A 27,701-nucleotide genomic window follows, 5' to 3' on the forward strand; every position below is an offset into this window, starting at 1 on the left:
CCTGATGCATGCACGCAGCCTGTGGCGTGTTCAGCTCCACGGAACGCCACGAAAGTGGTCGGCAAGAAGCAACATTAAGGCGGCTGTGTCCACATCAGCCGCGCACACTGGCGCCAGCTGAAAGTGTCGCCGCCTCTGGTTGCGTGGAAACTAAAAAAAAAAATGGCTATGCCTTGAACTGCTGTGGAAGCATCTCCAGCAGCGCGTCTGCACAAGTTTCACCGGAAACATGACGATTTAAAGCCGGGCTGCAGGAGAGAGAGAGACAGCTGCAAACGTGAGTGTGTCTGACCCATCGAAATGTCTTTTTTTTTTAAATGTTGGACCCGCACACTTAGCGTGGAATTTCTATTCATGTTTCTATAGTGACGATGCATAAATGGAATCGTTCACCATTCATGAGCCTCGATCGCGTTTTATTGTGTAATTCACCGTCAAACATGTTACAATAATGTTGCATGTAGTATCCGCGCAACAAATCCCAAGTAAGTCATGTTTTTGATTTGATTTAGATTGATAATGTCAATTATAATTTCTTCCCAAAAGTTCACCATAACGGGATGGTGGACACTACCGGAGTGGTTAAAATCACGCGAAATTAAAGCTGACGTTTTGACGGCTAAAAGCTTTAAAATAAGATTGCAGCTGCAAATCGCCCAGAACGTCAAGGCTCTTTTCCCTTTCTCTCAGTCTCATCCTTGCCATTGATAAATATAACCGGCTGCTCGTACAGGAAATATCTCACACTGCTGTGATGCTGCGGGTTGGCATTGGCAGGATGGAAAACACAACATTTGTTAAATTGTTGACAATTTAACAAATGTTTAGGTATATTTAGGTATATTTGTTGAATTGTCAAAAAGAACACACTTTTTTTTTTATGCAAACGATTTGCAAAGGTCGGATTTATTTATTATTGATCATGTCAATAAATGTAGTGTGGGTTTCACCGTGGTATATATGGTCTGATTTGTGTGCAAACTCATCAGTGGTTTCTAAAACTAAAGTACCACCTCAGAAAAAAAACATGGCTCTTATCTCCAAGTACCACTGTAATGACCAACAATAAAATATATTGGTGTAGTAGGCCTAAGTAGTAATTAAAAACTAGGTAGAGGTTTTATTTAAGAAGTGTGTTTCATATTGTTGGCCGGTATAATGTTACCGTAACACTATGTTGGAACATAGGAAAATAAAACACCGTACTTTAATCAAGTCACTAGCTTGGGATGTGGCCCTGCGATGAAGTGGGACTTGTCCAGGGTGTAACCAGCCTTCCGCCCGATTGTAGCTGAGATAGGCACCAGCGCCCCCAAAGGTAATAAGCTGTAGAAAATGGATTGTGAGACTTGCTGGGCATAGAGATGCCGGATTGGTTCTTCCAAGGATGCGATCAGGCAAGAACACGGCGTACGGTAATAAATAAAGATTTATTAAACTAATAAACAGAGAATGAACAGAAACACTGGCACAAGGGCACAAAAAGGTAAAACAAAAACAACAAGCATGAGAGCTAGGGATAAATAAGGCGTAGCGCAAAAGCTAGCGAGTATAAACATAGACAGCAGTCGTCACTTGTTGCATGAAAGCAAATTAGGATGTGAGAAAGAATGAACAAAAGGGCCAGGCTTAAATAAGGCAGTAATCAGCAAAAACAGGTGTGCATCGAAAGCAAGGGGCAGGTCAAAACTAATAAGCAACCAGTGTGACCGAGCAAATAGGACCTGAGGAAGTCAAAGAAAAGAGTGTGATACCAAAATGGAACAAAACAAGAATATGGAATGATCCTGGTAGCGAATCATAACATGGATGGATGGATGGATGTACAAAATAAACCACATGATGGGGACGGCGTGGCGCAGTGGGAGAGTGGCCGTGCGCAACCCGAGGGTCACTGGTTCAAATACCACCTAGAACCAACCTCGGCACGTCCGTTGTGTCCTGAGCAAGACACTTCACCCTTGCTCCTGATGGGTGCTGGTTGGCGCCTTGCATGGCAGCTCCCTCCATCAGTGTATGAATGTGTGTGTGAATGGGTAAATGTGGAAGTAGTGTCAAAGCGCTTTGAGTACCTTGAAGGTAGAAAAGCGCTATACAAGTACAACCCATTTATCATTTATGTTTGTTCACCAGTCGAGGATACTGATCAAACCTCATAAATAATATCCTTTTGATATAATGTTATTATCTTGATTGATTGAAAATGAACACCAATGAGTTGACTGATAAACATTATCACATAATTTATTCAGAAAGTATAAATAACGACAAATAAAGAAAGAATACTGTTAACCGCAACATGTAAGTGTAAAAAAAAAACAACAACATTATAGACTTAGACTTAGACAAACTGTAATCAGAATCAGAAATACTTTATTAATCCCCGAGGGTAAATTAATAATTCTCAGCACAATCTCATTCAAGATCAGACAAACATGATGATCCACAAGGGAAATTGTTCCACTCAGTGGCTCGGTTACAAAGGATGGAAAGGACAATGCAGGTGTAAAGTAGACTAAAAAATTACCATAGTAGCAATATAAAATATAACATATATGTAATATTTACATAATATATGTACAGTATATGATACATAATATTATAGTATATTATATGTTTTTTATCATACATACAATATATAACAATTACCATGTACTACATATTACAGTATATGATTATTATGATTTGTACAATTTCCGAATGTTCTATATTTAAAGTAAAGTACCAATGATTGTCACACACACACTAGGTGTGGTGAAATTTTTCCTCTGCATTTGACACATCCCCTTGATCACCCCCTGGGAAGTGAGGGGAGCCGTGGGCTGCGGCAGTGCCGCGCCCAGGAATCATTTATGGTGATTTAACCCCCAATTCCAACCCTTGATGCTGTGTGCCAAGCAGGGAGACAATGGGTCACATTTTTTATAGTCTTTGGTATGACTCGGCCAGGGTTTGAACTCCCAACCTACCGATCTCAGGGCGGACCCTCTAACTACTAGGCCAACAAAGAAAACAATCTGAAGTTCTCTTTATTTTTAAGTTATCGTGCTGTGATTTTACCAGCCCGGCCCACTTGGGAGCAGATTTTTCTCCACGTGGCCCCCCATCTAAAAATAGTTTGACACCCTTGCACTAGATGGAGCCCACGTACCACACTTTGAGAATCACAGTCTTATTAAATATGACCACACTGAACAAAATCAACATTTGTATTGTAATATATGTCATAGTATACTTTGAAAAAATTATGTATGACGCAGTTATGGAAAATAGGAGTTCAGAATATTCAGAGAAAATAATACAAATAAATATAATGATACATTTGATCCATTTAAAACATGTGTTCATTATATTAATGTCATCCACATAATCTTAAAATACAACAGTCAGGGAAACATTCAGAGAAAGCAAGCGATTTTCCAATCCAAAAAAAAAAAAGTAAATAGCAATCTGTTAGATATATGACACAGTCGTGGAAACAGGAGTTCAGAATATTCAGAGCAACGATTGAAGAAAAAATATGTATAGCAATAATTTTATATGCATTTTAAAATACATATTAACATGGATACATTCATGTATGATCCCGATAAATCTGCTGGATATACGACAGTCATAAAAACAAGAGTTTGAAACATTCAGAAGAAAGACATTATTTTTCTATCCGTAAAATAAATCCTCTTATAAAAAAACTAATAAAACATTCTAAACAAATAATATTCATACTACCGTATACATTTATATATAGTCCTGATCAATCTGATGGATGTACAGCAGTACACAATCATGGAAATAGGAGTTCAGAACATTCAGAAAAAAGCAAAATATTTCCCTATCCATTTAAAAATTAGACTTAAAAAAAAAAAATTGAATAACATTCATCTGCATTTTAAAATATATAATAACATGATTAGTACGGATGATGTATATTGGGGATCAATCTTATGGATATATGACACAGTCATAGAAACAGGAGTTCAGAACATTCAGAGAAAGCGAAATGTGTTTCCTTCCTTTAAAAAATAAATAAAATTAAGTAGCAATAATGGTCATACACGTTTTAAAAGATGTATATCAGTATGTACAAATTAATGTACCTATAATTCGGATCAATCTGCTGGACATACGGCACAGTCATGGAAACAGGAGTTCGGAATATTCAAAGGAGGCAAAATATTTTGTAATCAACTTAAAATTAAACTGTAAATAGCAATATTATTTATATTCATTTTAATATATACATGTATTTCTAATTAGGATTAATCTGCTGGGTGTATGACAGTCATGGAAACTGGAGTTCAGAACATTTGTGATGTAGTGTAATATAATTTTGAGCAATGTAGAATAAAATATCAACATTTAGCAACATGGCAGCCTCTTCTATTCCTAGCTTCCATTTATTTTACTTGTATTTTTCCAGGGTAAGACAATTAAGAACATATTTCAGTTTGCATTGCTGACCCAGCAAAGAGTGAACATTTACATGAGATGTTGAAGTGTGATGATAATCTCTCATTGTTTGTCATTTACCAATAAAAAAAAATCACCGCTCTCGATTGCTCTCAAAAGTTCACAAGCAGGCATGCTCATAATGTGCGGGGTTAGAAGTTTTGGAACTTTTGTAAATAAATGTTTTAGATGGACAAATATGTTTCAAGTGCGAAACATACACAGAAAATGTCTGCAACTTGTGGATGACAGAGCAGCGGGCAATAAAGAAGCCTTTGGTGGGTTTTTTTTGTAATTACAATTGATTATTACATTATAAGCTGTAATTATAAAAGTACAGTCATTTGACCTTGAGCTCAGAGTATGTGCTTTTACTTTTATTTAGTATTTGCTTGTAGGTATAAAATGAGTAAAACATCAATACGGTATTTGTTTTCCAATATTTGTTGAAATCATGTGCCTTTTGGGGTTAACCTTTTAAGAACCAAGCTGTTTGTTAACATGCCTTTTTTTATTTCTCTTTGCTATTTGGGCTTATTGGACCCTAATTAGAATAAAAACTAAGAATCATCTTTTAATATGATGTACTTTGTCCATAAGTACACAAACGTGTACATCATGTGTAGTGACATGCTAATTTTTATTTTTACACTTTTTTTTTTCCAAATTCCATTGTATGCTATACTCTTCTGACACCACCAGATGACAGTATAAGTGTCCACATAAGCGGCATAAGACCCCAATTCAGTAGTGTACGCAGTTTTGTATATAAGAGTTTTAAAAGATGTTGTCCACGCATGTGGCCACTAAGGCCTTTTAAGGCAGGGGTCGGCAACCCAAAATGTTGACTTAGCCATATTGGACCAAAAATACAACAAAAATATCTGTCTGGACCAGCAAAAAATGTAAAGCCTTATATAAATGTTAAATTGAAGAAAACACATTATTTAAGTGTCTATATTAGCTATATTAGACTACTATCAAAATGACTTTGTGTTGCAGGCTGATACAAATCTTCGTTGACAGAAATGTTGAAATGTGATATTTATTCTACACATCTTTACAACATTGGAAAACATTACTGAAACTGAGGCTTTTCAGAGGGTTTAAAACTCCTGAAAATGACTGGCTTAAAATGGCCAAAGGTGAAGAGATGAAGAAAACGAAAACTAAGAATAAAATGAGCTCAAATATACCTAAAATACAGGGCATAATGATGCCTTATGTACATACAGCTAGCATCAATAGCATGTTAGCATCGAATAGCTTGCAGTCATGCAGTGACCAAATATGTCTGGTTAGTACTCAACACAAGTCAATAGCATCAACATAACTCACCTTTGTGGATGCACGCACAGCATACAAGGTTTGGTGGACAAATAGAGACATAAAAGGAGTGGCATAAAACACGTCTTTCTGTGGCAGCATCAAAGAAAGTTGTACATGTAAACAAACTACGGTGCGTTGAAGGACATCCGAAATGAGGACAAAATGGCACGCGCCAAGTACTCTCACCAGTGAAGCATGTTTGATGGAAACAGTGGGATTTCTAACAATTAGGAAGGTTAGTGTCATGTTTGTCCTCATACAGAAACCATATTAAAACAAAACATATTTTTTTCTCATCTTTTTTCATTTTCATACATTTCTGAAAAAGCTCCAGGGAGCCACTAGGGCAGCGCTAATGAGCTACTAGGGCAGCGCTAAAGAGCCACTTGTGGCACGATAACTGCGTGTTGCCGACCCCCGGGTTAAGGTTACAATGAACACTTAAAACATTGACGGCAAATTCATAAAAATCACAAGCTGATTCAACGATATGAAAATAAAGAACCTCAAAACAGAGTAACTTTTGCAGCCACTTTCTGAAAAAGATGCCATACATTTTTTGCTTTTTACATAACACAAAAAGCCAAAAGTTAAGCGTCAGCCACTTTTTCTATGGAAACAGTGTCAGGTTCAAACACTGATGACATCTGTTAAACAAGACAAAAAGCAAGGAATTAATCAAGGACAGAATTAAATTTCGCTAAATTGAGGAGGAACGTCTGAGCTGTACTCATGTACAGTCTCCCATCCCGCTCTGACAAAAGGTTGTACACCTCCTCTTTTATTTGGAATTTCCCTGATTACATGGCAACAGCTGTTTCTAAGGGAGGGGGGTCGTAAACAGCCATGCCTTTGATTAAAAACAGTTCAAATAAAAGGTTGTAAAACAGTTCAAAGAAGAGGAGCTTGTGCAGGTCCTGCTTTCTCTCCGCTTCGTAGATCTTGGGTCAAGACAAAATCTTTCTGATGATTACAATACAGCAAAGAAACTGAACACCTTCATGTTGCTTCCCATCCTACACAGTGGAGGTTTACAAACCTTCTTCTTGGTAGGATCAAACACAGCTTTTGTCTTCACGCCAGGCGAGCTGAACTCAATGTAACACAATTTTTTTGGTGAGAACTTAGATACAATTATTCTAACAAACAGAAGTTCGGAATGTTCAACTTCTTTCACTGCTCTTGAAAATAGCAGTGGAAAAAGCCATCAACTGAATAATAATTATTCAGCTTCAAATCAAGCAAATCTATCTATCCAGCCATCATCCTTCTCACAATGATCCCGTTTTTCATTTGTTTACATGTTTACAAGCCCAAGAAAAACAACTTAACATTGACTCGCTGGGACATTTTGTGTCAGCGGGGTGCGTGACAAAGTACAACGACATGACAGATATGAGGACAGCTCAGACAAACAACAGAGCGCGTTAAACAAAAAAAAACAAAAAAAAAACTAGATTAGCCAACCAGCCTTTAATTCCCCTGTCACATGACATGGCAGCCCGACGTTAGGCCGAGGGACAAAAGGAGAGGAGAGAGACGGCGGGCGGGTCACAAGGGAAATAGGACATGTAACTTGTGGTTACTACTCCTGTTGGAAGTGGTTCACTTTGATTCCATTTGTAAACCCCAGCTTGTGTTTACGCTCTATTAATGTACTAAAGTCATCTCTATCATCCCTCACTAGTATGGATCATGATTGTCCTTTTCCCACCCTGTGATGTAATTATGTCCCTAACCTTTTTTTGGTCCAAACTGTATTCCCAGAAAACCCCCGATTTTTATACTATTTAAATCCTAACCCAAATTTATTTCACCACGTTTTCAAGTAATACAAATACACGGGAAACACATTGTTTGTTCATTCATTTTTATTGAAAAATCACAAGAATATATTAAAAAAAATAATAAAATAAAAAAATACAGTAAAAATTGGTTCAGTGACAGAAGTCCTAACTCAAAACATTTGTATCTCAAATCTCTAGTGGTTAGATTGCCCGTCCTGAGATCGGTAGATTGTGTGTTCAAACCCCGGCCGAGTCACAACAAAGACTAAAGAAATGGGACCCGCTACCTCCCTGTTTAACACTCAGCATCAAGGGTTGTAATTGGGGATTAAATCACTAAAAATGATTCCCGGGCGCAGCCACCACTGCTGCTCACTGCTCCCCACACCTCCCAGGGGGTGATTAAGGATGATGGGTCATATGCAGATAATAATTTTGCCACACCTAGTGTGTTTGTGACAATCATTGGTACTTTAACTATTTTAGATGACACCATCAGACTTTAACGCCAAAGGGCTGACAATTTCCCTCATGTCCTCTTAACAGTAATAGAGCAGAAAGGGCAGGTATACATTCACTGTACAATTTTCAATTTATTATTGATGGGTCCACCGGGGAAAACTTCCGGCACTCCCCATGACTAGTGCCTGTTCGACTATGTGGATGGTATTCTCTATTTCTCGATTGGCGCTTTTGTATCTGTGATGTCTCGGTGGCATTGTGGTGACGAGTTTTTCTCTCGTGGGTGCAGCGGAAGATGGAACACAGCGTGAGGGTCGGGATAAGAATTTATTTATATAATAAAACAAACTAAGAACAAAAACACTTGCACAAAGGCACTAACCAAAAACCAACAGAACTAGCTTGGCAGCTAGAAAGAACAAAGGGCGCTAGCATGGAAGCTAGGGACATAAACAAACAAAATAGCATATAAGCTAACAAGTATACAAACATAGATTTACCACAATGTTGGAAGAGCGGCGTCAGCAGTTGCGTGTAGCAAGCAAGAGTCCAAGACTGAATGTCAAACAGAGGCGGGCATATATATAAATATAGATAAATATCAAGGGCAGGTGCGCGTGATCAAAGCAGAGACAGGTAACTATGACAACGGAAACAAAACCAGGAAGTGCCACAAAGAACTGAGGAAGACAAATACTAGACAGAATGTGATAAACAGAAGCAAAACCAGAATATGCCATGATCCAAGACGTGGATCATGACAGTATCGTCAAAAGCATTAACTACCAGGCACTATTTATTTTGCTCCAAGGGCATCAAATGTAAAAAAAATGCAGCAATGGTTTCTACAACAATCAACAAATCTAAGTTAATGCTTTTTAATGCCATTTGCAATGCCATTAAAACATGTGTTTATTAAATATAGTCAAAAGCTTGCAATTGTTAGTGTGCACAACATTTTGACAATGATAATCATGAAAAGCTGAAAAGTCTAAATTGACTGTTAAACATCTAGTGAATAGGAATTGGCATGCATTAAATTATTTACTTATCTTTCTGTAGTGGTTGCAGCAGCTGACAGTTGTGGTGGCAACAGCACACGCGGCTTCGTTGGTCTTGCCAAATAAATTTGGCACCGTTGACTGCTGCCTGCCTTTAATCGCCGCCTTGCGATTAGCTAATAGCATGGGTGATTTCATTGCATCGATGGCCAATGAGCAAAGTTTGGAGGTCTTTTTGTACACGCTGCAGAAGGCCTCTCTGGGTTTACAATCCCCGGGCTTTAACAAGGTTTTGAAAAGTTAGGTCCCTTAGTTCCAGTGAAAGGGCCTTTGATGGCACTTCACGTTCATATGTGCGTAAAGGCTGGTGGCCAAATACTTTTGGCAATGTAGTGTACCTCGGTTCTTGGATCATGGATTCCGGTAATGACTTCCGTACCAAGAAAGCCCAGGCCTAGAAATCATGTAATAAAATGGACAGCATATGGCACTCCAACCTGCCCAATTCACTTAGGTTGGACCTCTTCAAGTCTACCATGGAACCCATCCTCATGTACGCTCAGAGACCCGGACCCTCAATGCGCGCCTTCATAAACGCTTTGACTGTTGCTATGCCAACCTCCTTCCAAGGGTCTCTAGGTCCCATCCCACCTTGGACCTAATATACAGCAACCTACCTTGAGCAAGCATCCATCTAAACCAATGTCGCGCACAGTTTGCTGGTCACTGCTTCCGTGCCTGATATCACAGCTCCTCCTTTGGAAACAATCTACCAGGGGTCGCCTCACCTACCCTGAAGTAATCACACGGGACACTGAGATCCTTGTTTCAGAGCTGGGCTCTGCCATGGGTGACCCCGACTTCTGGCGGAGGGTTGTGCAAGGTCTCAGGGCTACGGCCGGACATTGATGATAATGATGATGAATAGCCACATAGGATACAATACTTTTTTTTTTTAAACAGGATATAAATGTAATTTTTTTTTTTAAAGTTTAATGGAATAATATATGAACATGATACTAGGAATGCAAATGACGCGTGTTTGGGAAATCATAAATAATTTAAAGATTGTAGAAAAAAAACGTAATGGAAAGATATTTGGAAAAATTACAATAAGATCAATTGAAAATAACATCTTGAATAGATTGTATTTTTCATCCTCCCAGTTGTTTAAAATTGATACAATAGAGAGCAAGTTATGTATAAACTGTCAGGCAGCTGAAGGAAGTCTATTTTTGGCTGCAATCTTTGCCAAGTCCCCAATTGTCTCCACCACAATTTCTTTGCCCAAAAAACCCCACATTTCCAGTCTGAATGATTTCCGGCAGTAGCACTCACATCAGTGGTTATAAAGTACTTTGAGAAACTGGTTTGGAGTCACATTATACTTTTTTTGCCTCCTGGTTTTGATTCCCACCAGTTTGTCTACAGAGGTAAGAGATCCGCGGGGGATGCTGTCAAGCCACATTTCTTCTCCCCTACAACACCCCCCCATTTACTTCCGGGGTTACGTTTCCTCACGTTTCCTCTTATGTCATCCCATAGCTTGTGTTTGTAAATTGTTTTTTTTTAATTTTTTAATTTTTTTTTATAATATAGCGTTAACAAAACGTCTGTATTTTTATAATATAGCGTTATATTTTTCTGCGATGAGGTGGCGACTTGTCCAGGGTGTACCCCGCCTTCCGCCCGATTGTAGCTGAGATAAGCGCCAGCGCCCCCCGCGACCCTGAAAGGGATTAAGCGGTAGGAAATGGATGGATGGATGGATGGATAGCGTTATATTTTTATGATATAGCATTGACATAAGTCCCCTGGAAAAGATAAAGAAAAATGTCATTCAGTGGCACCACCATTTTCAGGAGATTTGGACAATAAAATCCTTCTGAAAATCTACTATTGATTATCTTATTGATAAGCTAACACAATCCAGTCAACAAATCTATTAGTCAATTGGTAAAAAATATTTGCGAGGTAGCTACAACCAAAGTTTCTAGCTAGCTAGAAAGCTATGAGAGGTAAAACACAAAACAAAATATGTATATGTTTTAACAATGAAAATAATTATATCCTTAAGTAACAAAACTACAAAGAACAATATTTGCAAATGAGAAATGAGAAGGAATAGAGAATTTTTTTATCGTGTTAAGCGATTTCTTCAGATTCCAGCAGCGAAGTATCCTTCCAGCGACGGGCAGTCAAAGCCGAAGTGTGACGTAAAAGGAAACAGGTGTGACGTAATAGGAAACATGACCCTGGGAGTAAATAAATGGGGGGGAGGTTTTTGTATGGGGGAAGAAATTTGGCGTAACAATGCCGGAACCACAGCTCTTCAAGCCGCATTATCCCATCTGGAGCAGCGGGGGAGTTACGTCCAGATACTCTTTGCCGGAGGGTTAGAGTGCACAGTGGCTCAGAGGACTGCACTTCAGAGGGTCATGAAGACGGCCCAGAAAACCATCGGTTGCCCTCTACTCCCACTGGTTCTCTCTGCCTTAAGAAAGCCCAATGCGTCCTAAAAGACACAACACACCCCGGACACTCCCTGTTTCATTTGCGACCATCAGGAAGGCGCTACAGCAAGGACTAACAGATTAAAAAACAGCTTTTATCCAACTGTGGTAACTTTCCTCAAATATTCAAAAAATACCCGCACACACTAATGTGAATAAGATGAGGAAGGATGACTTCATTGGAGTTTTTTTAGCCTGTTTGAAATCATTTTATTTGAGCTATTTTTATGTCCGAATTTTAGCTAAATTTTTAATATTTTGTGTATTTACTGCAATACCTCAACGCTAACGAGGGGAAATTTCACTTCAACGACTGTTGTTGGCTTTGACACTTAGGATGGCTCGTTTGCATCAAAATAGTTTTTTTTCTCACTACGATAGGAAAAACAATCCTTGCCCAGCCACACCCTCCTGGTTTTGGAGTATGAATATTTAGGATTTCGGGCCCAGCCGCTGGACTAGATCTGACAAATCTAAGTCTATGAGCCCGAACTGATGAAGCCTACTCAGATGAAACGTTTTCCAAGACAAACCAAACAGTCTAGTTGCGATCGATTGAATGCTCTGAGGTGACAATGACCTGGATAAAAGATTTCTTTAAATTACATGGAACTTATCTGAACAATATCCAGTGTTGTGGTATTTCAATTAACTACAATCCGGTGTGCTGTGGGGCCCTTTTGTAGTGAATCACACCTGAGACATCATAAATTAATCAAATCTCTAATGGACAAGTGAAAGTAAACAGTGTGATAAAGAACATTATACATTAATCAATCTAAGGATCTCTATATCTGGTCAGGACACTACTCACTATTTTGCCTTCACCTTCATTGGCCATTCGTTTTGGGTGACTTTATACAAACCCCGTTTCCATATGAGTTGGGAGATTGTGTTAGATGTAAATATAAACGTAATTCAATGATTTGCAAATTATTTTCAACCCATATTCAGTTGAATATGCTACAAAGACAACATATTTGATGTTAAAACTGATAAACATTTTTTTTTTGCAAATAATCATTAACTTTAGAATTTGATGCCAGCAACACGTGCCAAAGAAGTTGGGAAAGGTGGCAATAAATACTGATGAAGTTGAGGAATGATCATCAAACACTTATTTGGGACATCCCACAGGTGTGCAGGCTAATTTGGAACAGGTGTGTGCCAAGATTGGGTATAAAAACAGCTTCCATGAAATGCTAAGTCATTCACAAACAAGGGTGGGGCGAGGGTCACCAATTTGTAAACAAATTGTTGAACAGTTTTAGAACAACATTTCTCAGCGAGCTATTGCAAGAAATTTAGGGATTTTACCAGCTACGGTCCGTAAAATCATCAAAAGGTTCAGAGAATCTGGAGAAATCACTGCATCAAATCAGGCGGTACTGCATCAAAAACCGACATCAGTGTGTAAAGGATATTCCCACATGGGCTCAGGAACACTTCATAAAACCACTGTCAGTAACTACAGTTGGTCGCTACATCTGTAAGTGCAAGTTAAAACTCTACTATGCAAAGTTGTCCTGGGTATGACGTTAAAGTACATCCAGGCATGAGATGGGAGGTTGTGTGTGGGGTTAGTGAGTCACAACTAACGTCTATAAAATGCACACAAAGAACCGTTTGCACTTTCTCTTGTGACTAGCGGGCGGTCAGTGCCATAAAGCTGAGCGGGTCCCTGGGTAAATGGGGCGCGGACAACCAACAGGACAGACTAAGTTCAACAGCCCAGTAAGGCAATTAGTCTAGGAGAAGGATCTCTGATATAAAATACCCCTTCCAACCCGCACCAAGCCAGCGTGGAAGGTCTAGGCTAATAACCAGCATGGAAAGTACGCCAGGAAGACAAATCGTTCACTATGGCAGAAACATACTTTCGTCCAGCAGTGGACTGACAATGGCTGATGATGATATGCAAAGCGAAAGCCATTTATCAACAACACAAAGGAACGCCGCCGGCTTCCCTGGGCCCGAGCTCATCTAAGATGGACTGATGTAAAGTGGAAAAGTGTTCTGTGGTCTGACGAGTCCACATTTCAAATTATATTTGGAAACTGTGGACGTGGTGTCCTCCGGAACAAAGAGGAAAATAACCATCCGGATTGTTATGGGCGCAAAGTTTAAAAGCCAGCGTCTGTGATGGTATGGGAATGTATTAGTGCCCAAGGGATGGGTAACTTACACATCTGTGAAGGCACCATTAATGCTGAAAGGTACATACAGGTTTTGGAGCAACATATGTTGTCATCCAAGCAATGTTATCATGGACGCCCCTGCTTATTTCAGCAAAACAATGCCAAGCCCCGTGTTAAAACAGCCTGGTTTTGTAGTAAAAGAGTGCGGGTACTTTCCTGGCCCGCCTGCACTGCAGACATGTCTTCCATGGAAAATGTGTGGCGCATTATGAAGCGTAAAATACAACAACAAGACCCCGGACTGTTGAACAACTTAAGCTGTACATCAAGCAAGAATGGTAAAGAATTCCACTTTCAAAGCATCAACAAATAGTTTCCTCAGTTCCCAAACGTTTATTGAGTGTTGTTAAAAGAAAAGGTGATGTAACATAGTGGTGAACATGCCCTTTCCCAACTACTTTGGCACTTGTTGCAGCCATGAAATTCTAGGTTTATTATTATTTGCGAAAAAAAAATAAAGTTTATGAGTTTGAACATCAAATATTTTGTCTTTGTAGCATATTCAACTGAATATGGGTTGAAAAGGATTTGCAAATCATTGTATTCCGTTTATATTTACATCTAACACAATTTCCCAACTCATATGGAAACGGGGTTTGTATACTCTGTACCTAGACCAGGGGTGTCATACTCATTTTAGATTGGGGACCACATGGAGAAAAATCTACTCCAAAGTGGGCCGGACTGGTAAAATCCCTGCACCATAACTTAAAAATAAAGACACCTTCAGATTGTTTTCTGTTTTTAAAAATAGAATAAGCACTTTCTGAAAATGTACAAATCATTATGTTGTTGTTTTTTTACACTTACATGTTGCGGTTAATAGTATTCTATCTTTTTTGTCGTTATTTATATTTTCTGAATGAATGATGTGATAATGTTCATCAGTCAACTTATTGGTGTTCATTTTCAATCAATCAAGATAAAAAAAATGTCAAAAGCAAATTACAGTATGCTATGTATGGAGTTTGATCATTTTCCTCGATTGATGTACTAACATCATGTGGTTTATTTTGTACATATGTACCATCATCTACAGCAGGGGTCGGCAACCTTTACCACTCAAAGAGCCATTTTGACCCGTTTCACAAAATAAAGAAAACAATGGGACCCACAAAACTCTTTTGAAATTTAAAATGAAATAACAGCGTACAAAGTTTTTTTTTGCTTTGTGCTATGTATTAACCAGGGGTTTCAGTCACGCGGCCCGCACCTTTATATGAAAATTTAATATTTGTGCGGCCCGCGAGTTTTAATTGAATGCCGCTTGACAAAATCCCTCTGCAAACGTAACATCAGCTTGTCAGCCCATTTACATATTGTTTGTGGCTTCTGCAGACACACGTAAGTGACTGCAAGGCATACTTGTTTCAACAGCCATACAGGTCACAATGACGGTGGCCGAATAAACAACTTTAACACTCTTACTAATATGCGCCACACTGTGAACCCACACCAAACAGGAATGACAAACACATTTCGGGATAACATCCGCACCGTAACACCAAACATAAACACAACAGAACAAATACCCGGAATCCCATGCGTCCCTAACTCTTCCGGGCTACATTATACACCCCCGACCGCCCAAACCCCGCCCACCTCAACCGACAGGCGCCTGCACATGGGAGGTGCAGGAGACAATAACCGGCAAGACACAGCTGTAAGTGACAAGCTTAAATACTCCTTGGTGAGATTGGTTGCAGGTGTGCCTAAGTGTCCGCCCATAGCTGGAGACTAATGAGCTGAGGAAAACACATCACTATACTTGCCAACCTTCAGACCTCCGATTTCGGGAGGTGGGGTGGGGTTGGGGGGTGTGGTGGTGGAGGGGGGAGGAGTATTTGGGGGCGTGGTTGGGGCGGGTGGGGGGGGGTGGTTAAGAGGGGAGGAGTATAATTCACTAACTGGAGTATCTCATATGTATATATATAAATATATATATATATATAAATATATATATATATATATAAATATATATATATAAATATATAAATATATATATATATATATATATATATATATATATATATGAAATACTTGACTTTCCGTGAATTCTAGCTATATATATTTATTTAATTATAAAAGAAATAGTTGAATTTCCGACGGCACCTATCAAATACACAGTAATAAAAACACAGTTGTTCTACTAACTGTACTGTGCTTGCTGGTTACTAAAAAAAACCCAACAACGCTTACCATTTACTATTTGAGTAAACTTTGTTCTGCCATTAGAGTACTGGCGAGCGATCTCCGAATCCGGGAACATACCCTTCACGGAGATTTGTTGTAGACATCCGCAAAGGAGAACGGGATGTTGCTTCCAGCTATCAGCATAGCCATCTTTGTCTCAGCATAAGTTACACCATCGGGTCTCCATTTTGCGAGGTGGCCCATAATACTGGGTTGTGAACGATGCTGCGCTGCGGACGCTTTGTGCTCCGCTGACCGTTCATGACTGAGTATATCCGTTCGCCCACCGTGTTCAATAGAGAAGTCTGTTCTACAAAATTTACAGGCAACATACCCCTTCCCCTTCGAACTCTCCTGGATAAACTTAAATTCTTGTTTCCATTCGTTTTGGAACTTGCAAGCATATTTTTTAAATTTTGCTCGTCGACGGTGTAATATATTGGGTTGGAGTCAATAGCCAGGCGACGTAATGAAGTTACGTCTCTTTACTGTGGGCTTCAAAACAGACTCCCTAATGCATATGTTCCTTGACTGCACTTAAATGTAGAATATATGTAGAATATATTTATATTATTCATATATTATATATTATATATATATAATATATTATATATATTATATTATTTATTATTATCATTGTTTATTGTGAGCAAACTGTGGTGCTGAATTTCCCCCAGGGATCAATAAAGTACATTCTATTCTATTCTATGTACAGTAGATGGCAGTATTGTCCTGTTTAAGAGGGTCACAAAATTGCTGAGTCAGGTCTGCATGGAGCTGGAGGGGGCGTGGCCTCCAGCTCCGCCTGAATTTCGGGAGATTTTCGGGAGAAAATTTGTCCCGGGAGGTTTTCGGGAGAGGCGCTGAACTGCGGGAGTCTCCCAGAAAATCCGGGAGGGTTGGCAAGTATGCACATCACCAAAAAAGGAGAAGGCAGGAAAAGATAAAAACACAACAATTTACTATATTTGTGATTATATAATATAGCAATATTGAAATCATGATGGAAAGAGCAAATACATTTAGTAAGAATGATGAAGTACTTTATTGACACATAGTATGTCCGGCCTTGCGCGGGCCACATGGAATAAGATGGCGGGCCAGATCTGGCTCCTGGGCCTTAAGTTTGCCACCTCTGACTTGAGGTGTCATGGCCTGTTGCTGTATGTCATGTCTCGTTTTAGTTTTGCTATAGTTCTCCTGTGCTTAGTGTTCATTTCTGCTTTCCGCACTTCGTTCCTGATTAAAACAAATTCAATTGATTCGTTTTGGTGTCTGCTGGCAGGTTTTTTTTTTTATAAGGGAAATATTTCAGAAAATATTTTGCAATGTACATTTTCTTGCATCTGGATCACGGTTCGGTTGTCTGGATTGTGCTTTTATGTAGCCTTGAAAAAGTGGTAGTGATTCTATTTTTGTGTGGTGCATGTCAACAACATAACAAACGAAGGTACATAAACACACAGACTGAACCATACGCTGTCATGAATGTGGAGGGAAATGAGGGTCTCCATGGTGATAGCCAGTATGCACACAAACTCCTCACTTAAATAAAAGTGGTCTTCACTACTTTTGTACTTGTTCCCATTTGTATAGGCAGTCTTAGTAGATCACCCAAAAAATGCCCACTAGCACTCATTATTTGGGATTTTAGTAGATGAGGCCCTTAATATTTTCTTTGTAGTTTAGTTAGTGAACAAATGCCCCGGTTATAATAAGGGTAGTCACCTTGATGGAAACAGGGTTAATTATTGGATAGCTCCTAATTAAATGTTGCCAATGGATTTTGTTTTTGGAAATCCTTGCAGTTGCTCACAGAGGAGGACACAGTATCACCATCGCTGCCTCTTCTACCGCCCACCACCAACCCCCTCCAAACGCTATTTGATACTTACACAGAGATCGATGACATTTTTTAATCTCTGTAAGTGGATTGTGCTCATTGGCCGTACATTTTAAAAGGAATTAAGACGCCTGGGTGAGTAGTAGTTCCTCAACAAGTTGGCATTAGTTTACCCCGACTGGGTTAGGCGGCCAAAAACGGTAACAGTAATGGTTTTATTTGAATATGGTACATTGAGGAATGTCACGTTTGATCACTTTCTGTGTTTCAATATGACGGGTTTCCAACACAAAGGGAAGTCATGCTTGTGGGCCTTTAAGTTAAAGTTAAAGTACCAATGATTGTCATACACACACTAGGTGTGGTGAAATTTGCCCTCTACATTTGACCCATCACCGTTAATCACCCCCTGGGAGGTGAGGGGAGCAGTGGGCAGCAGCGGTGCCGCGCCCGGGAATCATTTTTGGTGATTTTGTCAGGCTTGCCACTGACAGTTTGTTTCTGTTTTAGTTTTTCCTCTGTGTGTGTTTAGTATTTCCAGTTTTTAGTTCCTGTCAGGGCTCTTATTTTGTCTGTTTCCTGTTTTTCCCCCTGTGTGCTGTTTTCCCCTCAGATGCGGCTGATTGGCACCTGGCCACACCTGGTGTTAATCAGCCCGCTTCTATTTGAGTCTGTTGTTGTCCTCCAGTCAGTTGCTGGATTATTGTCTTTTCGATGTCGCTCTGGTCGCTGCTACCGGTTGTGTCGTATCTCATCGTTTCAATGCAGCGTTGCGGTAAGCTATATTTAATAGTGGTTTGTAGCTTATTGTCTTTTGTTCCATGTTTCCAAGTTTGTTTTCATATTAGAAGTATGACTTCTGTTTCTTGCTCGATACCTGCTAGCTTCCATGCTAGGCCTTTTTGTTTGTTATCCGCCCACGTGCGCGCTTTTTGTTTGTACTCTTTGTTTGTGTTTTGTCTTAGTGTTTTAAATGAAATCATGTTTTCTCACTCCATGCCTGCCTCCTTCTCTGCATCTTGGGGTTCGTCACAAACCAACTCTGACAGATTTAATCCCCAATTCTAACCCTAAATGCTGAGTGGCAAGCAGTTCCGAAGGTTTATTGGTCCATTTAAAGAACCGTGTTTTAAAAAAAATTTTTTTTACAAGGTTTTTATAGTAGAGTTGAATCATTTGAGTGACAGAACATAAAGTAAGAGCAGAAAGTTTTAATGCATACACATATACACATACATATAAATAAAATACAATTCAAAAGTAAACATTTAGGTAAATTTAACCAATGCTAATAGCAAGATGACACTTAGCTCATGGCAATGATTGAAAACAAAATCTATTTCTACAATCAAGCAATCGATTTTTATTTGTATAGCCCCTAATCACAAGAACCCCAAAGGGCTTCCTAATGTGAACCAACATCAGGGCAAAGGAAAAACTCCAAAAGCCCAAAATGAAAAAAAGAAGAAAAGGTATCATGCCAGGTCATGACAATTTACAGGGAAGATCAAATTTAGGACGCGACAGACAGGCAACATATGCTATTTTCCCAGTATTTAAGGTAGGTAAGATTTCTTTTATAAATTGGACTTATTAAATATTTAATCAGTTCACTGTTTTATAAAAAAAGAGTACATTTTATCCTGAATTTATGCATTTTATTTCCTGGGGATGCAAATGGTACAGATTCATTGGAATAAATGCAGTGATGAAAGAAAAAGAAAAACAGAAAGACAAAAAAAAAAGGGTTTAAAAATGGAGATTATGATCACTTTGAAGATTGAGACTGAATACCGTATTTTTCGGACTATAAGTCGCATTTTTTTTCATAGTTTGGCCGAGGGTGCGATTTATACTCAGGAGCGACTTATGTGTGAAATTATTAACACATTACCGTAAAATATCAAATAATATTATTTAGCTCATTCACGTAAGAGACTAGACGTATAAGATTTCATGGGATTTAGCGATTAGGAGTGACAGATTGTTTGGTAAACGTATAGCATGTTCTATATGTTATAGTTATTTGAATGACTCTTACCATAATATGTTACGTTCACATACCAGGCACCTTCTCAGTTGGTTATTTATGCGTCATATAACGTTCACTTATTCAGCCTGTTGTTCACTATTCTTTATTTATTTTAAATTGCCTTTCATAGGTTTATTCTTGGTGTTGGGTTTTATCAAATACATTTCCCCCCAAAATGCAACTTATACTCCAGTGCGACTTATATATGTTTTTTTTCCTTCTTTATTATGCATTTTCGGCAGGTGCGACTTGTACTCTGGAGCGATTTATACTCCGAAAAATACGGTAGTGGTTCTCCAGAACTGAAAGAAATATTGAAACTTTTACTTAAGAGATTTGGGACCTATGTGTGTCTTGTTATTGCCTTTGAAGATGACATCATGCAACAGAAGTTGTATCGGAATCCATCGCAAAATTTGCATTGTCCGTCCTTTGCTAAGTTTTTCCCACAAACTATTGAGTGAGTATACACATTCTGTACATATACAAGTACATATACATACATACAGTCATGCACATAATCACGTTTCATCATACATATATCAACGTTGTTGCCCTAGGGTAAACTGGGTAACACATGGCATACTGACAAAGCTTAACCCATTGTTACTATAACAATCTACAAGATTAATATAGGTTGCCTCTCTCTCTTCCCCTCCATTTTTCGGTATTCCTTTTTTTTTTAAATTTTATTATTTCATTTTTTTTTTATTTTATTATCGCTGTAGCTATCATTATGTGTACGTATTGTTGCATTTGAACAACTGTATTGTTGATAATAGAGTTAAACTATTGGTATTGTTCATGATCAATAGCCCTTTTTCTATTGGTATTTGTATTGCTCCAGTTTTGGTGTAAAAATGCTCATTGTCATTTCTATATTATTATTTATTTCACCAACTGCTTATTTGCTATCACTTTTACGATCATATTTTTACATATCGTATGTGCTGGTGTTGTTTCAATTGTTGTTGTTTTTGTTGTTATTGTTGTGTTTGCTGTTGTTGTTTTTGTCTCTCTGTCTAATCCCCCTCTTATCCCCACAATTTCCCCCTCTGTCTTCCTTTTTTTTCTCTTTCTATCCCCCCCTGCTCCGGCCTGGCTGCACCAAATGATAATATAAATAGATTTAATAAAGTCAAATTCAAATAAGGCAACAAGAGAAGTATCCTACACTTCTCTTTTGTAAAGTAAATCTGAACAGCCGATATGGGCATCTACATCAACTATATGATTTGCCTGAGAAGCTGGACAGGACAAAAAAAAAAAAAAAAAAGAGTCTGTGACCTCTGCGTCGACAATTTGGGTTTTTGGCCTAGTGGCCAGCACACTAGTCTCTCAATCGAGCGACGTGGGTTCACGCTCCAGCTTGGGTGTACGGGAAGATCAGATACACAACTCAGAGCTGCTACGTGTGCATTAATACTGCACTTAAATGTAGAATACATGTAGAATATATTTATATTATTCATATTCTATATATATAATATAGGATATTTATTATATTATTTATTATTATTATTGTCTATTGTGAGCAAACTATGGTGCTGAATTTCCCCCAGGGATCAATAAAGTACTTTCTGTTCTATTCTATTCTATATTGCATAATTTCTGGTTCAACTGTGTTTTCTTCAACAAAAAGAGCATAACACATTTTAAAAAAACTACTAAAACATTATATCGATTGATGGATCTGAAGTTGCTCTTGAGATGTAAGCGTTTAAAGTACAACAAAATTTTAATATACATGACTTACTTTGAAGAATTTTGTCTGAAACCCTTTCAAGTTCCCGGGACCAAGGGTTAAATATGTAAAAGAGACTGATCTCCATTTCAACAGAGATTAAAATTCCGTCTAATAAGCTTTTCTAAAATAATTTGTAACTTTTTGGGGGGCGTCAGGTGACTGAATATGGTTGTCTGTGGTTGTATGTTAACACATTTTTTTTTATTTGCTTTTTGTTTTTGTTATTTCTGTCTCTTTTTTGGTATGTGATTGCACTACTCACTTTAGTCATGCGTTAAGACTCAAACATGTTTAAAAAAAGCCTAGTAGACAAAATAAGAGAGTACAGGGCTGTAAAAAATAATGACTTAAGTCATGTAATAAATTAATGAAAAAAAATTGCATTGATCATGTATCTAAGCAGATTAATCACACAGTTTATTTAACCCCTGTACATTAACCGTGGAAGGCCTTGAGATAAAACTGTTCCCAAGTTTTGAGCAAATAAAAGACGTGAATTCAAGTAAATCATTTTAGAAAATTAATTTTTGTCAAAATATTGGGGTCTTTTTTTAAATCAACAACAATCATCCAAGCATGTAATAACCTGTAAATAATATTTATTAATTAATTCATTAATCCATCCATTTTCTATCGCTTATTCCCTTTGGGGTCGCGGGGGGCGCTGGTGCCTATCTCAGCTACACTCGAGTGGAAGGCGGGGTACACCCTGGAAAAGTCACCACCTCATCGCAGTAAATAATACAAATAATTAAAAATTGTAATTATGAATAATGAATCCAAATTCAATTAATCTGATTAAAAAAAAAATATATATATATCTCACACACTGATGCAAATATAATGTAAAAATAAAATGCTATGTATTTGCAATGAAACTCTACTACTGTATTACTTTTGTCATAAAACAATAGGCAATCATTTCAATGCCACTCAGTTTAATGAGTTGTTTAGTGTGAACAATTGGTGCCATAATCATTGTGTTAATGGCAGTGTGCGTGCACCAAAATAGCCATGCTGCACTGCGGGTATGTCAATTACAGACGATGCGCAGTGACACCAAAGGATGATCTTGTCTTGTTTACTGCGCTGGGTGAAAGAAAAGAGAGTGTTTGATCCGTACACTTCCAAAGAAATACAGCAGGCACAGTTTCTGATAGTCGACGTGCATAAATGAGCGTACAGCAACTAATATCTGCTCTTATGTCACAGGCTCATCAGTTAGCGGGGAGATTGATGCATTCTCAGAGCATGCCCGCATCCGTCGCAACATGTCCATCCTGGTTGACTATGTGGTGATGTGTTTGCTGCTGCACAGCCTGGTGCTAATGACCTTCTGCTTCCACCACGCCGCCACCAGTTGCTCCAAGCGCTGCTACTGCTCGGAAAGCGAAGGCGGCGGCAAGACGGTACGCTGCAGCAATCAGCAGCTCACCGAGATCCCTCAGGACATCCCCAACGACACACGGCGGGTCTACCTGGACTTTAACCTCCTCACCTCAGTCCCGGCGAACGCTTTTAATGGTCTGTCCCAATTGATGGAGCTGGACCTATCGCACAATGACATAAGCCAGCTGGAGTCGGGAGCTTTCAGAGGTCTGGGGTCCTCATTGCAGTTCCTTGACCTCTCTGCTAACAAGTTAGTCCATTTTAATCCGGATGCCTTTGAGAACTTGCGGGCTCGTGCAAATCTGACAAACAATCCCTGGCATTGCGACTGCAACCTGCAGATGGCCATGCTCCACGTGGAGCTGGAGGCCGTCTCACTGACTGGCATCGTGTGCCTGACTTCAGACCCGGAAGAGATGAGCGTACAGGGCCTGGCATTCCTCCTGGAGCCGGACGTTGACCTATGTGTGGTGATGAAGAGGACTACAGACGTGGCCATGCTGGTGGTCATGTTTGGATGGTTCACAATGGTCATCTCTTACCTGGTTTACTACGTCAGGGCCAACCAAGAGGACGCCCGCAGACACCTGGAGTATCTAAAGTCTTTGCCCAGTAGGCAAGCAAAATCGGAGGAGTCGTCCACCATAAGTACTGTTGTGTAAGCTCTTTTATATGACAACAAAAACTTGGGTGGACTAAATACTAGGAAAACTGTCTCTCTTCTGACTGATGTGCTTCTTGTCTATTCCACTTTCATCTCCAACAGCAACCTTTGAAATGATTTGCGAGTCATTAGAAAACTTCACAACTCAGTATGACTGGCTGATTCTAAACTTTCTGTTCATATACATGCTGGCACAGCCACTAGTTGCTAGGCAGAGTTCATTGGGCTCATTCATAACTTTCCCACCAAACAATGAAAAGAAAGCACAGGTCAAGTTACGCCGACAAGGCTGACGGTAACCGTCAGGAACAGGACTCAAATTAGTCTTGAAACTATACAAAATATAGCAGACATCAGCCAAAGAAAAGATAGCAAATGTCAAGTCACACCCAAAAGGCTGACGGTATCCTGCAGGAACAGGACTCAAATTAGTCCTAAATCTATACAAAATACTGCAGAGTCACTTGTTGCTAGGCTGAGTTCATCAAGCTTAATCATAACTGCCCCACCAGCCAATGCAAAGATAGCAAATGTCAAGTTCCGCCCACAAGGCTGACGGCATTCTGCAAGAACAGGACTCAAATTAGTCTTAACACTATACAAAATATTGCTGAGTCACTCGTTGCTAGGCAGAATTCATAAGGCTCAATCATAACGGCCCCACCAGCCAATGCAAACAATGTCAACTGTCAAGTTGGTACCCTGCAGTAACAGGACTCAAATTAGTCTTAACACTATACAAAATATTGCAGAGTCACATGTTGTTAGGCAGAGTTCAGGCTTAATCATAACTGCCCCACCAACCAAATGAAAAAACATGTCCAGACCATATGGAAACAAAACTCCAGACACTAAGTACAGTGGAACCTTGCTTTACGAACCTCTCATTGCATAAACTTTTTGATTTACGAACCACAGATCAAGTAAAAATATGCTTTGGTACACGGAAGTTGTTTTAGTGTACAAGCATTTCATCCATCCATTTTGTGCCCGGCAGCCCAGCCATTGTGGGCGGGCCTATCGATATCTGGTGCTCATTCAGTCAGCACAGCAATGCTGTCGTTAAAGGGGAACTGCACTTTTAAAAAAAAAAATCGTCCACAATCATTATTATAGAAAATAACACACAGGAGTTGGTGGGGTGGGGGGGGTGTACATATGCGGCCCCCTCCAAGGTTTTTCATTGTCATCCCATTGGACTGAGTTTTTTCTTGCCCTGATGTGGGATCTGAGCCGAGGATGTCGTTGTGGCTTGTGCAGCCCTTTGAGACACTGGTGATTTAGGGGTAAATAAGTAAACATTGATTGATTGATTGGTATGTTAGAAAGGGAAAAAATTACTAACTTTTTGTCTCCTTGTCTTGTAATGATTGTGAACGATAGGCAAAATTCCCAAAAAAAGTGCAGTTCCCCTTTAATTACTGTAGTGAATTGGTTGTGTGCATTTTCAAAGTGTTTTTAGCGTTTTTACAACATTTTCCTAGTTTTGCTAGCTCAATATGAGTCCAAAAAAAGTAAAGGACAAGCGATGTGTGGTTTCCAGAAGTATCCATGGCGTTGTTGACACTTCCTCCCTTCTCTACTTACCTTCTACTGCATGCAAAGATCAACCAAGAAGGTAAATTGGATTCAATGTTTTTATTCCTCAATCATTGTAGCGACCTGGCTGTTAAAGTTAAGTTCTGTGATTTCAAACTTCGAGTGCACCAGAGGGCCAGTTACAGTGTGTGTGCGTGTTGGCAGGGCAGCTGAAAATGAGGACAGTTCAGCTATTTGTTGTTGTTTCTAACTTTGGTATTGAATAAAAAGTTGATACATAATATTTTATAGTGCTTTATAGCATTCAAAGTGTACAAACATTTACTAAAAGGTGGACTTTTGTCAAGGCTGAAACACATTATTCATATTCACATTGTTTCTTATGGAGAAATTTGCGTCAGTAAATAAACATTCCTATTTACGAACCCTGTTCAAAAACATATTAAGTCTATAAATGGATGTTCCACTGACAGTATTCTGCAGGAAAAAGACTCAAATTAGTCTTGAAAATAGAACCGTACATTATAAAGAGGAGTCGCTTGTTGCTAGGCAGAGTTCATCAGGCTTAATCAGAACTATCCTGTTAGCCGATGACAAAAAATGTCCACTAGTCGCTGACTGACCATAAGGCTGATCATGTTATATGTGAAACTACAGCTGTGCATGCACTGTAATTCTGCATTCAAACAATGTATCCATCCATCCATCCATTTGCTACCGCTTATTCCCTTTCGGGGTCGCGGGGGGCGCTGGCGCCTATCTCAGCTACAATCGGGCGGAAGGCAGGGTACACCCTGGACAAGTCGCCACCTCAACTGTAAAATCACAGCTGTGTTGTTACAGCATATAATGCACTTTACGGGCTATGGAGCACACCGGTCTCTGAGCCGCACCAACAAAATTTGAGAAGAAATTAATATATTTACATATATTAGCCGCACCGGACTATAAATAGTACGAAATATTTTGTAAATCTTTATTTACATACCCTAACTGTTTCCAAACAGTGCCTGACACATAGCAGTAAAATGGCTGATCAAATAAAACAGATGTCATGGTCATGGGCCCTGAGCTGTGGAAGCCAGCTCTACAATCAGCTAAACAGACTTAATCAGTTTTGGTGATTTTACGAAAATGAAACAATACAAAAAAAATTCCATTCTAAATTAATGATATTGACAGAACGTATTAGCACATTTGCTAATGCTAAGAACGCTAGCTTGATTACATTACGATAGGACGTACGAATACGCACTAAAGCGCTTCTACAGACATCACACATGAGACGGTTTAATAAGTAAAAATAGTTTTAGTTATATTGCAAAACTTACAAACGTTGCTTGGAGTGATGAATGAAGAATCCTCTTGACTGGAAACGGCATTGACAAATACTAGACGGAACGGGATATACTTCTGGTTCAAGGCACGAAATAGGTAGTACAGTATATTTTAACCCGCAGTATCTGCATTGAGCCAACTCGTCCAAAATATGGCGCAATAGCACAATCAATAACACACCTTTGTTTTGAAAACTATTGGTTGAATACAAAACATTATGGAAAAAGCCGTTTTATATGCTGCAGGGTGCAAAGCGTACGAAGATAGCAACGGGTTGTATTCTAAAAAATATGGTAGTTTATCGTAATCAACTATAAAATGACAAAAGTAAAGTAACAGCATGTGGTTGTAACTTTATTGTAATTAGGTGCAAAATCACAGCTATAAAATGTCTGCAATGATATTTCACAGTCAATTAGTGTGAATGTTACTGTGAAAATATGCAATTATTAGCCAGTAATTTGTGAGTTTACAATTAAAATGCTTACAGTGCATGGGAACAGGACTCAACACACACAGGGGGGGGTTTCCGGGAGACTCCCAAAATTCAGCGCCTCTCCTGAAAACCTCCCGGAATAATTTTTCTCCCGAAAATCTCCCAAAATTCTACCGGAGCTAGAGGCCACGCCCCCTCCAGCTCCATGCGGACATGAGTGGGAACAGCCTGTTTTTACGTCCGCTTTCCTGTTATATAAACAGCTTGCCTGCCCAATCACGTTACAACATCTACGGATTTTAATAAAAACTGCACGCACAAGGAGACGAAGCAGAAGAACGAGGAAGTTACAGCCATGGCGACGCCGTCTGTAATAGAGTGATTCTATGTTGTCTGTCGTCATCTCCTGGTGAATGTTGGCTATAGCGTTATGGAGTTGCTTTTTGATTGGCCAACGATTTACGTGGTGCTGTGCACCTGACGGCAAGTGACTCTCGCCAGTGCGCAAATGGCAGAACAAAGGTTACTCAAATAGTGAAAGGTAAGTGTTGTTGTTTTTTTAGTAACCAGCAAGCACAGTATGGTTAGTAGAACAACTGTGTTTTTATTACTGTGTATTTGATAGGTGCCGTCTGAAATTCAACTATTTCTTTTAGTTATATAAATAATAAAATAAATATACATAACTAGAATTCACTGAAAGTCAAGTATTTTATATATATCTAAATATATATTTAACCACGCCCCCCGCCCAAATCACGCCCCCAACTACGCCTCCGCC

The 27,701-nt window shown here is 39.1% G+C and overlaps 1 protein-coding gene across 1 annotated transcript; it reads left to right on the forward strand.

Annotated features, from left to right (window-relative positions):
- Nucleotides 1-25,624, forward strand: lrrc3ca (leucine rich repeat containing 3Ca). Its single transcript, XM_061909168.1, has 2 exons — nucleotides 1-277; nucleotides 22,767-25,624. The coding sequence occupies exon 2, from the start codon at nucleotides 22,826-22,828 to the stop codon at nucleotides 23,603-23,605; it is 780 nt and encodes a 259-aa protein (XP_061765152.1). The 5' UTR covers nucleotides 1-277; nucleotides 22,767-22,825; the 3' UTR covers nucleotides 23,606-25,624.
- Nucleotides 25,625-27,701: the final 2,077 nt, after the last annotated feature.

The sequence above is a fragment of the Nerophis ophidion genome, linkage group LG08 (genome assembly GCF_033978795.1).
Source record: "Nerophis ophidion isolate RoL-2023_Sa linkage group LG08, RoL_Noph_v1.0, whole genome shotgun sequence".
Classification (NCBI taxonomy): domain Eukaryota; kingdom Metazoa; phylum Chordata; class Actinopteri; order Syngnathiformes; family Syngnathidae; genus Nerophis; species Nerophis ophidion.